Here is a 15,465-nt window from a genome sequence, read left to right on the forward strand (position 1 = left end):
TGGCTCAAGAAGCATGAGTTATCCACTTTTCAGGGTTGCCTATTGTGGGGCAGCAGAGCAGTTATTCCTACCTCATTGAGACCTAGAGTCTTGGCCTCTCTCCATGAGGGTCATCCTGGCATTGTCAGGATGAAAGTGCTTGCGTGCAGCCATTTATGGTGGCCAGGATTAGACAGGGAAATAGAGGCCCAGGTGCATGGATGCCACTTGTGCCAGCGTTCATGCCCTGAAATGCTTCAGGCTCCTGTACATAGATGGGAGGAGACACAGTCACCTTGGTCTAGGGTGCATGTAGATTACGCTGGGCCCTTTCAGGGACAATTCTTCTTGGTCCTTGTTGACAGCCATTCAAAATGGCTTGAGGTTGTTCCTGTCTCTTCCACTACTGCTGCCAAGACCATTCAAGTACTAAGAGGGATTTTTGCTGCTCATGGCCTTCTAGATGTTCTGGTTTCAGACAATGGTCCTCAATTCACTTCTTCCAAGTTTCAGGCTTTCCTGCAGGCCAACATGATTCGTCATGCAACTTCGGCGCCCTTCCACCCTTCCACCAACGGTATGGCTGAACGGATGGTTCGCATTACCAAGGATGCTCTCAAGAAACTGACTTACGGGGACTGGCATCACAGGTTGGCAGATTTTCTTCTTGCTTACCGCACCACACCTTCTACTTCCACTGGGAAGAGCCCGGCAGAACTTCGCTGGGGGCGCAGACTGATCACCAAACTTGACAGGCTGCATCCGGATAGGGTGGCTCCTCGGGTCTCCCAACCAAGGGCATCAAGGTATCTGCAAGTGGGTGCCTCGGTATGGACCCGGAACTATGGGCCCGGTCACCTGTGAGTTCCTGCGGTAGTATGCAAGGTCACTAGTCCATTGTCCTACGAGGTTTCCCTGGACGACGGTCGTGTCCTTCGGCGGCATATCGATCAGCTGCGTACGAGACTGGATTCTCCCTCTTCAACTCCTGGGTTTCCTCCGGGGGGAGGAGGGGGACCACTGTGGGGAAAGGGAAGGGTGTTGGCAGCAATTGGGCAAACGAAGGGACAGAGGAAGGCCTTTCCGAAGGTTCCGCAAGTGTCCCTAACAGGAATTCAGGGGAACAAGGAACAATACAGGCACCAGTACTTACTCCAGCCAGGGAGTCACCCAGGGGGCATACTCATTATTCACAACCCCACTACAGCACTCCAAGCAGAGAGAATAACCGGGAGCATCCAAACAACCCAAATAACACAAGAGAACTGGCATCCAAACAAGCTGGCCCATTGCTGCTACTGCTCCCAAAAGGAAGTCTGCATACAGGGAGGTAGTCAGAGAGGCAAATCCTGATTCTGATACCTCCGGCATGGAATGGGGGGCAACCGAGTACCGGGGCACTGGAGAAACCCTAGACAACCCAGTTACGGGGCTTGGGAGTGAAGGGATGCGTTCCCTTGATAGGTCCATTGTGGACTTGGAGAGTACCACAGAATTGCCAAATACTGGTGGGAACATAGAGGGGCCCGATAGCCTACAGTTAGGCAGATCAACCAGGTACAGTAGGGAGCAAAGTCCTGGTCTGACGAGCCTGGTGGGCAAGCAAGCAGACCAGACAACAGAACCCAGGTCACGGGGACCACCAGGGCTTAAAAGAGGGGGCATCTCCACTACAATCACTGCACAGGATGGTCAACGAAGTTCCCAAAATCTGAGGAGGTCACAGAGGGTTAAAAGATCTCCCAAATACCTGGAAGATTTTGTGACATTGCTGTCAAAGCAAAGGAGGTGAAGAGGGTGCCTGCTGTTGGGTGAACTTGGAATTGTGAGTCTTTGGGCACTTAATTCCAAAATAATAGCACGGTACCATGTTATAGAGTAGCTAGTAAGTAGCTGCAACAGTTGTGCGGTTCCGTAAGGGATAGCACACCACATCCATTTGAAGGTCACGTATACCTTTCTATATAGTTTCATTAAGTTTCATCTGGGGGGGAAGGGGTGTTGTGTCCTGAGTCTGTAAAGGCAGGCTCAGGACGTTGTAATGGTCCCGGGCTGTTGCAAGCTGCCCGGGACCAGACTGAGTGGTGCCAGCCTGCGCGCATGCACAAGGCACGAAAGCGCGCCATTCTTTGTTACCTTTTTGCCTGGGGATTCTATTTAGAGGCAGAGAGGCCTGCGAGCCTCTGAGTTGTGTCAGGGAGAGCTGAAGAGAATAAAAGCTGTTATAACCATCAGGATGTATGCTCTTCTTTCGCCGTTGACTCGAGGACTCAACAGTATTCATTTGCTATGCGCCATAATCCTCTCAATTGGTCACAGAACATTAAATGCTTTTGCCTGCTCCTAGTAAGATAATATCCTCCAGGCAAACTCTGCATTGGAGTAATGACTTTAGAATAATTTAGTGCCACCATCCTGGGGCTGTGGCAACAGCTGTCTGGGCAGACAAATCCAGGGAGTCGGTGAGTGTGTCCCTCCTTCTCCCCGCTTGGGTTCCTTAGGTCACAGGGATTGTCTGAATGAGATTCAATATCTCTCTGGCCCACTGCAATGCTTGCTGCACCTTCTGATTAAGAAAATCCTTTATTTACAAGGTGGACTGGAAATGTTTCCTTGCCCCGAATCTGTGAGACAAGGGCTGCATGGAGAGCTTGCTGGAGAGGACAAACAGGCTAAGAAGAGAGCAGCTGATTTCAGCACCTTCCCCTGGATATCTTCACCCTGTCACCAGTTCCAAGCTTACTACCCGTAGTTCTGTTCACAGAAGTCTTCCTGTTTGGTGCTCTGTGTCTTTGGGATACACCCTCAGTTAAAGTGTATAATTTATAGCTGACTAGATGTCTGTATACAGGAAGCTTTAATTCCTAATGGCCGCAAAGGATTTGATCAATGCAGCATCATTCATAACAAGACATTTGCTGAAGGATCCACTGAGTTCAAAGGGAAAAGTATTACATTCTACCGCTTTTTACTCTGGTTTCCTCTGTTTAATTGAGCAATCCTAATTGAGTAGATTTGTTTTTGTGGCCCAGAAAAAATACAATATATGTTTCTGATTTACAAGAAAAGAAAGGCCCCTGTTTTAATTACTGTCCTTCATTACACTGTATGGTGTCAAGGCAATCATGCCAAAGCCTTCCTGCTTTTACTGTTAGTCACAAAGATCAACCATTTCTTATTTTTATGTTTCCCTTCCAGGTCTGTAATTCCTTCTTGGCACGGGTGGGGGGAGAGGGACTCCTTTTTCTTTAGGCTTGAAATAAAGGGCCATTCTCCCCTCCATGCCCCCTTCCAAAGTGATGGCTCTCAGTTCACCCTCTGAACACCATTGAGCGCACTGAGGCAAGGTGTTTGGAAGGCTTTCCATCCAGAGTCAGGACTGCAGGGAGGATGTCAGGGCATCTGAGAAGGAAATCATGACTTGATAGCGGTTTTCGTGGAATGTGTGAAGTGGGCAAGGGTTTCCCAGCATGCCTCCTTCAGCCTGTGGGTCAGGAAAGTTGCTTTCGCTCAGGCTTTGCAGTCCAGGTGGGGTTTTCAATGCCTTAATCCACAGATTCTTGCTACGATTTGGTGGCCCATGATGCTGCACCCAGAAGGAGCTTTCTGGACCATGAGCCACTTTGCCAGGCTGGCATCCGAGTAAGCAGAACACCTCTTACTTCTGAGCAGGGCTTCATGGTATCCATTCATAAAGATGAAAACACCCTTGAATGAGTTGCTTCAGGTTCTGAGGGTTCTTGTCACACCTGAAAATCCTAATGCACATCCAACATTTTCTCATCAGGCTTCCTAAAGAATGGAACCAGCCTGAGAAAGAGGTCTAATTAAACACACTACCTCTTCAGAGGCCAGCCATAACTTTCCCTGCCAGGCAGAAGGAAGAAAGGGGGAGAGGAGGTCCCAACCTGGTTTAACATCTGAGTATAAAGTTCAAGAGCTCCCAGCCAGGCTTTGGGTAGGATTGCAATATTCACTATGCACATTTCTTGGAGACGTGTCTAATTTTTATTCCCCTCTTCCCAATTCTTTTTCAGATAGCAGTTCTATGGATGAAAAGGTTCCAAATTTGCATCTTTCCTTAAAGGGTGGTGTCTTTTGTGGGCGTGTGGTTGTGGCTCAGTCGACCTGTTTGGTCTTTTAATTTCAGTTGTGAGATGCGCATGCCCTCCAACCCAGCTTTCCATGCTTCTGTCTTCCTCTTTCTCCATTGATGTGTCCAGATGCCTCCCATTGACATGCAGACTGAGTCCTCACTGTTGTGGTTTGTTGAATCATAAGTTGTGCCAGCTTAGGGATCTGCTGTTGCCAAACCCAGGTTTCCCGTTTTGCACCCTGGGACCAGCACACCCACTGGCCAACTGCCGCTTGTACTCTAGGGTTTAAAGGGAAACCGCCTGCAGGGGTGGGGTACACAAGCCAGATTTCCCCTTCAAAGCTGAATGTTGCTCTGTTGTCTTTTCAAACAAGATGATCTTAGCTTTGGTGTGGTGGAGCTGGCCCTGCTTCGCATTCGTGTTTCCGTCCTCGGTGTTGTTCTGTATATGGCCCCTCTCTGCTTGCCACCTGCCAGCACTTGCTGAGAAGCTGAACTGTCCCTTCTTTCCCTTCAAGGCTCTTACTGTCAGCGGACGTTCTTTGGACGCTTCCAAACGTGCCGTCCAAGCCTTTTCTGGGTAAGTACCGGCACCTCTCTGTCTGATAAAACTGCCTTTGAAGGATGTTACTGTTCTTTGGAAGAAACATCAATAACAGCTGTAGCGTCCAGGCATCTCAACAAGGTGGGAGGAGAAGCGAAGTATCAAAGAGGAGGCTCAGATGACTTAGGAAAGACTTGATTAAAGTTGAGGATATTTGAGAAGAAGCTCAGCACAAACCCAAACTGGAGGCATGGAGAGACAAAGCCAGAGAATTGCCTTGTTCTGCAAGGACTACTTTGCCTCCCTAAAAGTTCATCCTCCTTGCTGGAATCTGACCGTCCCCCAGAAACTCCTTGCTCCAGCTACGCTGTCAGTTGTCTGAAATATTGTCAGAGTTGCCACCAGTTAACTAGATTCCATTTCCAATTATTCTTTGCCATGACATCTCCAACCTAAGTGCCAGAAGAGATCCTTTGCCTGCTGGCCCTGCTGGTGACAGCACAACCTTCTCTTACTGTTCAATATGTTTCCAATCAATTGAATTCTGCTTTTATCAGCTTTGTGGTCCTCCATTGGTTTCAACATTTTGGAAGAGTTTTGTGATATGCACATTCTTTCAGAGGGTATGTGTGTGTGTGGTCATTTCATTACTCCTCTTTGTTTTCTGTGTGCCAGTCATTTTTTTTCTGTTTATAGGGGTTTATATTATTATTGCTTATCGTGCAGTCAGCCAATTGTTCAGATGGGATTTGGCAGTATCGAGTCCTTTTCAAAGATAGGCAGATGTTGTTGATATTATTATTATTATTTAAAATTTAACAGTCTGGGACTGGTAAAAACGTAACGGTTCAAGTCCTAGCCAAGGACCTAAGAGCTATTAAGGTAGCATCTGAGTATATAGACAGTTCCGAGTAGAGTGTAGAATACTCAGGTCTAATAAATTTGAAATTTACATGTATCTAGACAGTCCTTTGGGTATTGCTCCAAGGGCTCCTATTAGTACAACCATTGATTTCTTCCTCCACAGTCACTCAACTTCAATTTGCAGATCGTGGTATTTCATTATTTTTTCTAGCTGATTCTCTTCAATTTGTGCATCACCTGATATTGCAATATCAATGAACCAGACTTTTTTCTTTTCTACAATAGTCATTGGCCCAGTGTTGTGGGCCAGATGTCTGTCTGTTTGGATTCAAAAGTTCCATAGGATCTTGACCTGTTCATTTTCAAGAACTTTGTCAACTTGGTGTTTTTGCTGTATTCAAACCCAAATAGATATTCAGACTGGATTTGGTATTTTTGTATACCTATCTAGTCCTTTCCAAAGATGTTGTTGTTGTTGTTGTTGTTGTTATTTTTCCATAACACTGTTCAGAGCAATGTCAATTCTACAGCAGTGTCTCTCCTCCAGCCTCTAATTATGATTTTGGGTGCAAGGAAAAAACACCACACAGTTTTTCTGGGAAAGAGAAAGGATGAATAGCCTTTTCTGGGAAAGAGAAAGGCTGAATAGCTCATTGACAACACCATTTTGGAAGGAGCATAAAACCAACAGCAGTGCATGAACTTTCATTGTGGTCCTTTTGAATTCAAAAGGCCAAGATATTCTAATTCCAAAAGTTCTGGGGATTTTTAAAGGCTTCCCAAAAAAGTCTCAAGGGACTACAGGAGTCTGTGACTTTTAACACTGGTGTGGTTCTTCTTCCATATGAGCCATACATCTTGGTATGTTCCATGCATCTATCCCACTTTCTCACCTTTTCAGCCCTGGGAGTACTCTGTATGGGATCGATAGCATGCCAGACCTGCGACGGAAGAACACATTCCCTGTCATCCGAGATGTGGTGAGTTGCTGGCAGCATGCTGTCCCACTAATGCAGTAACGAGATGGGTAACACCTCGCCCCCCCACTTCAGCTAATCATGGCTACTCTCTGCTGGCCGTGGGGCCCAGCCAGGGAGAGGAGCCTGGCACTGGGAAGAGGGACCCTGAGCTGGGACTGGCAGATTACAAATGAGGCCTCCGTAGAAGAACAAAATCTGTTATTCTCGCCTTGTGGTTGGTCAGGATAGGTGGCCACAGAAGTACAAGTAGCCCTCCACTGAGGACCACACGGAGGCAGGAATTTCTGTCATAAATTGTTATGATCATAAATCATTACATGACAATTGACAATCAACAGCTAATTGACCCTTTTTACAGCGGTCGTAAGTTGGGTCACTGCATTCATGAAGCAGATGCAGCTTTCCTGATGGCTATTTTTTCCAAGAAACCAACAAAAACTGTTGCAAATTGTGATTGGGTGACTGCAGATGAGGCAACTGAGTGTAAATTCAAGCCCATTGTGAAGCACCCAAATTGTAATCATGTGGGGGCTGCTGCGACAGTTTGCAACTAAGTGCGAATGTAGGTTGTAAGTGACTTTTGTTGTTCATTTTGACCTGTCTTTAAACAAATGATTGTCAGTCAAGGCCAACCTGTAATTTCATCTTTTGGAAAATTTGGACTTTACCTTCTCGATAAATATCTCCCAATTTTTTTAAAAAATATTATCCATCTTTTTAAAGACTATTTTAGCCTAAAACATTATGGTCAATGAATTTAAGTGGTGCTCACAGGGAAAACATGAAATAGCTAAGAGATTCAGTTCAGTTACCTATTTGAAGATTTTCAAGGGGTGAAAATAAGGCAGGATTTAACTGTGGTATTTCTGCAGCCTTGATGGCTGTAGAAATATTAATCATTGCATGTCATTGTCTTTACAACATCTGGCTATTAATGCTTTTCCTAATTCTTTCTATCAATGCTGGATTTTCCAGGCAATGGTAAGTGGTTTTATTGCTTGATGTTGTGAAATTTTACAATTCATGTATGGCATTTTCAAAAAGTTCTATCCCAGGGCAACTGCTCATTGCAAATTAGACATTTTCTGCAATAATGCTTTGGCTTCAAATTGATTTTAAGATGTTAAAATCTGCCTTAAAAATGGTTTGACTCAGCCCTAAAAACTGCTTAAGTCCCCCCTCTGAAACCTGCTGATTGCAGGTGCATCTCAGAGATTAGCCTTCGTTCTTTCAGGGGTCCACGTGGAGCTCCTGGCTTGCTGGATCAGGGTGGGCTTCTCTCCCGCTGAGTTAGCTGCAGCTAAAGCGGACGTAGCAGTGATCGTGGGAATCTGCAGGGATCTGTTTTGGGGCCAGGATCATTTGAAGCAATGACTGGGGAGCTGCTCATCAGAGCTGTGGATGATATTAAATTGGGTGTGTGTGAGGCTGACCAATGCTCAGGGTGGGAGAATAAGATCTGTGACCCAGGACTTCAAAAAGAGAAATAGCCAGTCACACTGACACACATTCTGCTTCTTGTTAGTATCAGCCTTGCTTGCTGGAGTCATGTTGGATGAACAAATAAATATCGCATTGGGTTTTCCCAGAAATTGTAGGGGATTTTCTGCTTGACCCTTTCAAGGTTTTCCAAACATGGGGGAGAGGGGGGACAGTAGACAGAGTTATGCAAATTTAATTTTGCGGGGGAGGGGAGACAACAGAATTCCCCTCAACAGAGAGTGCTGCCAGTGGACTCTAAACATTTTGCTGACGGCTAACAAGTTTTCCATGAAGTTGATGCTGGAGAAAATTGCGTCTTTCCCTGTTTTCCAGGCCATCTTGTTATATTTACTCCCTGCCATAATAGGGAACCATTTTACAGCTTAAGTTTTTTGATGTTAGGGGATGGATGTGTTACGAGGAGGAATATTTATTATTCATTATTAAACTTAAAGATAAATGGCTTCCCCCCACATCTTCAGACTGCGGAGATGCTGCTTTCAATTCTGAGCAACTTGTGCCTATGTAAGAAGTTCTTGAAAGATCAGCTGACTTTCCCCTGGGAGACTGAAGACTCTGTAGAAAGCCAGAGCTCCGGTTGCCCATTTCCCACTAATGGTATTTGGGGAGGATGTGAAACCTGGCCAGGCCACAAAGGACAACAAATCTGCCTCTGAGACATCTGGGGCGGCAGGGCTTGCTGGCCAGCTTGCCTTTCCTCCCCTCCACAGCCTCTTACAGCTAGAGGGATTCAGAGCTGCCCTGGGGCAGGAAGTCCTCCTGTCTGGAGGGGAGGGCTTGTCAAAAGGCCCAGACTGCCAGCCTTCTGCCATCCCTCCTGGGCACAGCCATTTGCAGAAAAGCAGGGGGAAATGTGCTGAGACATCCCCGAGAGGCTTTAGGTGATGATCTTTGTATTTCAGTCCCCATGGCAAAAGTGACCAGCCTCAGTTCTTAGCCTGTCAGTCCTTGGGCAAAAGCGGGATCCCCTTCACCACTAACCTTGGCAGACTATTAATCACGAAGTTCCATGACTTTCCTGTTAACTCCTTGCAGTGGCCAGATGAGCAGCAGCAAGGTGGTGTCAGCTTGGCACAAAATTCAAGGTAGAGAAAGAAAAGGCAATTTCCCTTGTCAGGGAGGTGATTATTATTAATCATAATCCAAGCCCTTAAATGGTTGGCTTTGGAAACTATTTAATTTATATGCCTGCTTGATAAGGGTGGGGTACCTCCTGCATAAACTTACATGCCTCTTTGCAAAGAGACTCGAACATAGCTATTGGAACCATTTAAGTCTAAAGAGACTGATACATCTCTTGATAAATTAAGTTGCCAGTGAAAGAAGATAAGGATTTGTTGGACCTTTGATTCTTGATAGAGTAAAATTCCCAGCAGATGTCAAGATAATTTGAAGTGCCCCTATAGAAAACCTGATCACTTGAGGCAGAAGGATGTCCAGATGGTCAGCAATAAACTCTCGCAGCAATGTCACTTTTTTTCTCTCCTTCTATTCTTGCCCAAATACTTTCAACCTGAATTCTGGAATTCTGTGCAAGTATATATTTTCTTTATATGGAGTGCAATATTTCTGTTTTTCTTTTGTTCTTTTGGAACAAACTGGAGACTTTCAGTCCTCTGTGCCAGTCACAGACATCATCCCACTGAGTTTCAGCACTGCCTGCCATGTCATATTTGTCTTCCTGAGGGAGAGTTTTTCCTTCATTTTCTTTCCAGTGTGCACTGATGTACATATCCCCTCCTAGCCTCTGTTGTAGCTTTCAGTCATATTCTGGAGTCTTTTTCCCATCTTTGTGTTCTGCTGTCTTGGCCCTGGTCTTTGGCTGAAATAATGGAAGGTGACAAGCAAATAAAAATATTCATAATTAATTATTAGCAAGGGGAATTCGTTATGAGTTAACATCACAAACCAACTAAATCATCAAGAATTTATAAAGAAAAGTGTGTGAGATTAATTCATTTATATTGTTACAATAATAAAATAACAACATGCCAGTGATTTATTCTTACTTTACCTCATAATTATATGTGGAGTTAATCATGTATGATAGAAAACTCAGTTAAGAACACAACAACAATTTATTAAAGCTGGCAAGTTGACAGTGAATTATTGATCTTCTGTAGTTAACGCTAAAGAATTCAGAGTCTGGTCACCCCAGATTTAAGATAAGGTTACAGGGATGGAAGGTGAACCTGCTGTCCATTTGGCCATTGACAAGGGATTGCTTTACAATGGAGAGCTCTCAGGGTGCTGAGATTCATGCATGCACTCAAAGTGATTGTTACTCTCCTGGTCTGACCTTGCATTGCAGTTTGAAAAGGAAAGGTGTAAACAGCTCTGCTGTCACTGCTATCAGTGTCCTGGGTAATATTGCTGCTCCTGAAGATGTGAAACAGAAACAGGTGCTCAGGAGCAGCCTCTGAGAGGGCGGCCACCAGGCAGAGTCCATTCCTGGTCTTGCTTCTCCCTCCCCCACCTGCTTCCCTGGGTTTTTCCTGCAAATCAGTCCATTCTGAATCAGTAACGTGGAGAAAAAGGCCCACAATGTGTAATTTTTTATTGTTTTAACATTATTTGTTTTTGGTATTAATTTTTCTGATTTCTCCTGTCAATAATAAAAGTAAAACAGATGCTACCTACTATGTTTTGTCAGCAGCTTGTAGTCCATTTGTACTACATAAAACACGAACATTTTAAATGAAATTGAATTAATATGTTTATAACTATTGTCCAAAAAATATTTTTTCAGTCTTTTGTACTATATATACTCCAGTATTCATCATACTTATGAGCTCCAGTTTTCAAATTATACATCACAGATTTTATAAAGATGTGAAGTGATTTAACATCTGTGAAAGGTGCTAAAAATAATGTTTAAAAGATTCAATGTCAATGTTTCTCAAAAATGGTGGGGTGGTTTTCCTGCTGTTTTACAGTTTTGTTTCTGTACTAGTGATTATGTTTCATGGAGGTAAAGCCATTACTCCGGTTGCTGGAAAGCTGCTTTAGAGGAGGAGCAGCTGAACAGAGCACCAGTTCTCCAGGGAGATGCCATCCCAGGCAAAGGTTGGAGAGGACAGGATAGCAGGACTTTGGTCCTGATTGCTAACTGGACTTGGGCTAAGTGTCATGTCTAGCCCTGTGGAACCTGCCAGGCCCAAGTTGGCTAAAACAATCACTTTTGCCTGGGTTCATAGGAATGAGCGAGTTTCTACCACACTTTGGCTGCCAATTCTTTATACTTGTCCTGGGATTGTCAGGTGATAAAGAGAGGGGCATGAGGCAGCCTTTATGAGGACTCTTGCCCAATGTCCCCAATGGAACCTTCTACTTGATCCAGCGCTCAGGAACCATAACAAGGTTTGGGCAGGATTTTGAGAGCAGCTTTTGTTCTAGGCTGCTTTTTCCTTCTTGTCCTGCCATTTTTTACTGCCTATGTCTTTTGTCTTTGACAGACACTGGCTGCCCGAAAGCCGGGGGTCTCGCTGGCCATCCTTGTCCAGACATCCCTGAATAATGAGATGGTAAGAAGAAGAAAGGAGCCTCTTTTCTGAGGCCTCCATCAGTGCTGGACTTTGGGTGGGAGGCCTGTCTTACTGCATAGTGGTAAAAAGAAGCTGACCTTGAACTGAAGATAATTCCCCCTCCCCAAAGGAAGGGCAGGTAGAAAACCAACCCAACACCAATGCTGTGCCCAGTTTTCTTACCCTGCCACCATGCAGAAGCCACTTTCGGCTGAAATGATTCCTAAATTCCCCTTTCTGCTATAAAAGTGTGCTTATGCACTGGAGATAAATTCCTTGTGTGTTTAATCACACGTGGCCAATAAATAAAGAATTGTAACCTGTGGGGGGGGGGATTGCACATACATGTATGTACAGCTGGCTGAAGCCACACTCAGAAGAATGAGCAGGGGCAAGGCAAATTAATCAGTAACAACCAATTGAGAATGGCTGCCTCTGCACCCAGTGACCGTTTTCTCTCCCATCCTTCCTCTCTCACATCCCCTGATGGTTATGTTCTTCCTACAGAAACTGCACGTTTTCAAAAAGACTCTGCAGGCACTCATCTACCCCATGTCCTTGACCACTCCACACTACTTTGAGGTCTGGACAGCCACAGCCCCCACCTATTGCTATGAGTGTGAAGGGCTGCTCTGGGGCATTGCCCGACAGGGAATGAGATGCAGTGAGTGTGGAGTGAAATGCCATGAGAAGTGCCAAGACCTCCTTAATGCTGACTGCCTTCAGAGTGAGTCTTGGGGTGCCCCCTCTTTCTTTCTATCCTGGGGGGCTACATTTGTGGGCATCCTGGGGTGGGAAAAAAGGCTACAGGCAGTCTTTGTTAGTGCTGACTGACACTACGGGACACTGGCCCTTCACCACTGCCTCTACCAGCTCCAGGATTTACTCACTTTGCTAATTGTCTGGTACATGAAACAATTGACCCACCAGCTGGGTTAGCCCAAGAGAGTCAGCTAAGGGTGGTCGCCTCCTTTGTGGTTCAGTGGCTTAGGCACTCTCTACCTTGAATTGCTCCTCCCCCCCCCCATGTTTGCGGTTATTGCTTCCTGCAGGATCAGCTGAGATCAAGTCAAAGCCCTGTGGATGCCATGGACTCCTGCCTTTTCAGTAAAGACAAAAGGCAGACCTCAGTGCCCCCCCCCCACGTATGGTCAAACCAAAACAGGGACTTTAAAGCTTTTCTGCTTGGGTTCCTGTTGGTGAGCCTTGGCAGCAGCATGCAATAATGGCATTTCCTGGGAATCTTTGTTGTGTTTGGTGTCCAAAAAATCAGCCCTCTAAAATCCAAGGAGAGGATGGACCAGAGGACCTATTTCTGAGGTTTTAGGAACCCTTCCTGATGACTGGATCCATAAATTATGGCATGTAATATGATTATTATTGTATTCCCTCAGGGGCAGCAGAGAAGAGCTCAAAGCACGGGGCTGAAGATAAGACCCAGAGCATCATTACAGTCATGAAGGAGCAGATGACAATTCGGGAGAAAAACAGACCAGAAATCTTTCATCTGATCCGGGAGGTGTTCCAGGTTTCAAAGGAAGAGTTCTCAAAGCACACAAAAGCGGCCAAACAGAGTGTCCTGGATGGCACCTCCAAGTGGTCAGCAAAAATAACAATCACAGGTGTGATAGTTCACCAGCTTTTTTCTCCAGTTGTCTTTTTGTCTCTGGCCCAGTAAACTACCTTGTGGCCTGTGAATGAAAACAAAACAGAGTCCTTTGATGGGGTTGAGTGGCGGATCAGTCTGCCCAGAGTAAGGGAGATTCCCTTCTCTGGAGGTGCTCACTTGGACTGGAAATACCTCCCCCCCCCATTGAGCATAGTTTAATGGATTCCTCCACTGACCTGGACGGGGACAGGTATCAGATGGCCTCTTTGATCCTTTCCAGCTCATGCATGCTGCATTCATGGTGAAATAACAACTTTCATCCCTTTGTAGCAGATAAATCCATTGGCCACTTAGTGGTTTGTTTATACAGCCCCAAGCTCACAGGGGAGGATGGAAATACTCCAGGGGCTTTGGTGTGAATCTCCCCTTGCTGTCAGTGCTCTGGCATAATTCCAGTTTGCTATCACCTCTGGCAGGGAGACTTGTGCTAAATCAAGTTATCTTCTCTTTTTATTGTGACATTTACTGTATATTCCACCTTTTATAATATCTTATTATCTGTAACTTTGCTTTATGGGAAGAAATACTCCATTGTCTGAAACTGAATGTAAGTTATGAGAAATGTGTCTCTTCTGTAGAGACCATGTTAACTTTATGCATAACTATATTAACTGACAGATAGTTAATAGCTGGTTGAGTTATTTATATAAACCAGTTTTATTGCTCAGTTGTGAAACTACGTAAACCCAGTCCTTAATTAAGCATATAAAAGATCAGCAGGCATGTATCCAGAGTTTTACACAAAAGAATACTATGGAAATGGACATATTCTATTATGACAATTTTAGGAAGAGGCTCAAGTAGAGTGTAATGAATTTTGGTTGTGGGATGGATGAATCTGGCATGAAGATGGAGAAGACCCAGGAGGGTCTCGCAGCCAAAACTGGGAAAAGGGAAAGCTGTCTGTTTCTTGGATTTACAGAAGATTCCACTTCTTTTTTCCATGGAATCATATCATTGGAAGAGATCTATCTCAAAGGCCCATCCCAAAGCAATGGCTACCCAACCAGGGATATCTTTTCACCAGTAAAAATCAAAGTATCCAGCAGGGAAGAGATCCTCTGCACAAACCAGAGCATCAGCTAATTGCCACGGAGCCCTTTATATTGGAGTGGGCTTGGGGCTCAAGAACTTTGTAGGCAGGGGAGGAAATGAGTCCTAGAGATGAACTGTCTCCTATTCTGGCCAAGCTCCAGGACTTGCTAAGAAGGAACAGACCCTGAAAAGCGAAATCAGCTTTCAACTTTATCAGACAGACCAGACAGGAAACAGCCAGATGTGAATTCTACTTTGCTGTAAATCTACATTGGCAGAATCTTGCAAGTCTGGAAATACAATTCTCCTGCCCTCACTTTTACAGCCTTAGAACATAAGAGAGAATCCCTTGGGAACCTTTTACTGTGGGCTGCTCTCCCTGTTGCCTGGTCCTTTGGTGCCCACTCTGCCAAGGTCATTCTAACATGCCACTCCATCACAGACTATTTAGGCTGCAGGGCCTTGGCTCATCTGCTTGGATGAAATGATGATCTTGATAGAAAGTGGCACTTTTTCTCCAGGACATGACGGGAAAAAAGCAGACCCGGAACCAGCAAAATAAAAAATTAAAAGCCTGCCCAGCTAGTCTCATCTCCTTAGCTGGGGAGTCTCTTTCAGCTGCTGTTCACCAGGCTCCCTTTCTGCTCCAGGTTGACTGTTTGTTGAGCAGTTTAAATCAATCCTGATCTTCCCAGTTCAAGCGGAGCTTGGGGTAGTGGGACATGGTGAACCAACACTTCTCTGAGCAGGCATCTGATCAGCTCACTGTCCTGCAGGGACTGTTCAAAATGTGGCTACCCGGCAGCTGCCTGGATGCTGTAAATAATACAGGCAAAATTAATACTAGAAATTGAGAGGAAGGGAGAGACAGGTGGGGCTGTGGTACAGCTCTAGCTTTCAGTGGCCTCAGCTTGCTGCTGGCTGACCAATTTGCTTTGTTATGAATTGTGATGGAAGAAGCAGCTGACAAGTATTTATATTTATAGCAGCATAAGCACCACACCAGCTAGCATAAATTCTGATATCTGTAATGGGAGAGTTTTTGTGGGGTTTGCAAATTGGAGAAATGGGACTGGAATATGTGCCTTGCCCCAGGGCAGATCGTGCCATTTCCTCCTGAGAGTGAGCTATTTGAAGGGTTTACTGGGATATGAGAGGCAGAAAATATCCTGTAGCTTTGACTTATGCCACCTTCCTGAGGGACAAGGGAGGGTTTTCCAACTGAAGGTGGATAATAATGGAGAGAGCTGGACTAGTGGGAGGTGGGTGGA

General features: G+C 45.2%; 1 protein-coding gene across 10 annotated transcripts in view; it reads left to right on the forward strand.

Annotated features, from left to right (window-relative positions):
* UNC13C (unc-13 homolog C) overlaps positions 1-15,465 on the forward strand; it is an 88,987-nt gene that overhangs the window by 19,962 nt on the left and 53,560 nt on the right. For 6 of the 10 annotated variants that reach the window (XR_005556335.1, XR_005556336.1, XM_039339909.1 and 3 more), the window contains 7 exons: positions 4,017-4,039; positions 4,594-4,655; positions 6,385-6,463; positions 7,439-7,444; positions 11,422-11,490; positions 11,998-12,217; positions 12,885-13,112. Coding sequence is in view for 8 of the 10 variants with exons in the window: in XM_039339909.1 (XP_039195843.1) it covers positions 4,017-4,039; positions 4,594-4,655; positions 6,385-6,463; positions 7,439-7,444; positions 11,422-11,490; positions 11,998-12,217; positions 12,885-13,112 (687 nt within the window). In the remaining 2 variants the exon portion in view is untranslated. The remainder of the gene's footprint in view (positions 1-4,016; positions 4,040-4,593; positions 4,656-6,384; positions 6,464-7,438; positions 7,445-11,421; positions 11,491-11,997; positions 12,218-12,884; positions 13,113-15,465) is intronic. The other 4 variants (XM_039339910.1, XM_039339911.1, XM_039339916.1 and 1 more) reach the window with 3 other exon arrangements.

This window comes from Crotalus tigris, unplaced genomic scaffold, assembly GCF_016545835.1.
Source record: "Crotalus tigris isolate CLP2741 ecotype Arizona unplaced genomic scaffold, ASM1654583v1 scf7180000017741.1442986301:2390832, whole genome shotgun sequence".
Classification (NCBI taxonomy): domain Eukaryota; kingdom Metazoa; phylum Chordata; class Lepidosauria; order Squamata; family Viperidae; genus Crotalus; species Crotalus tigris.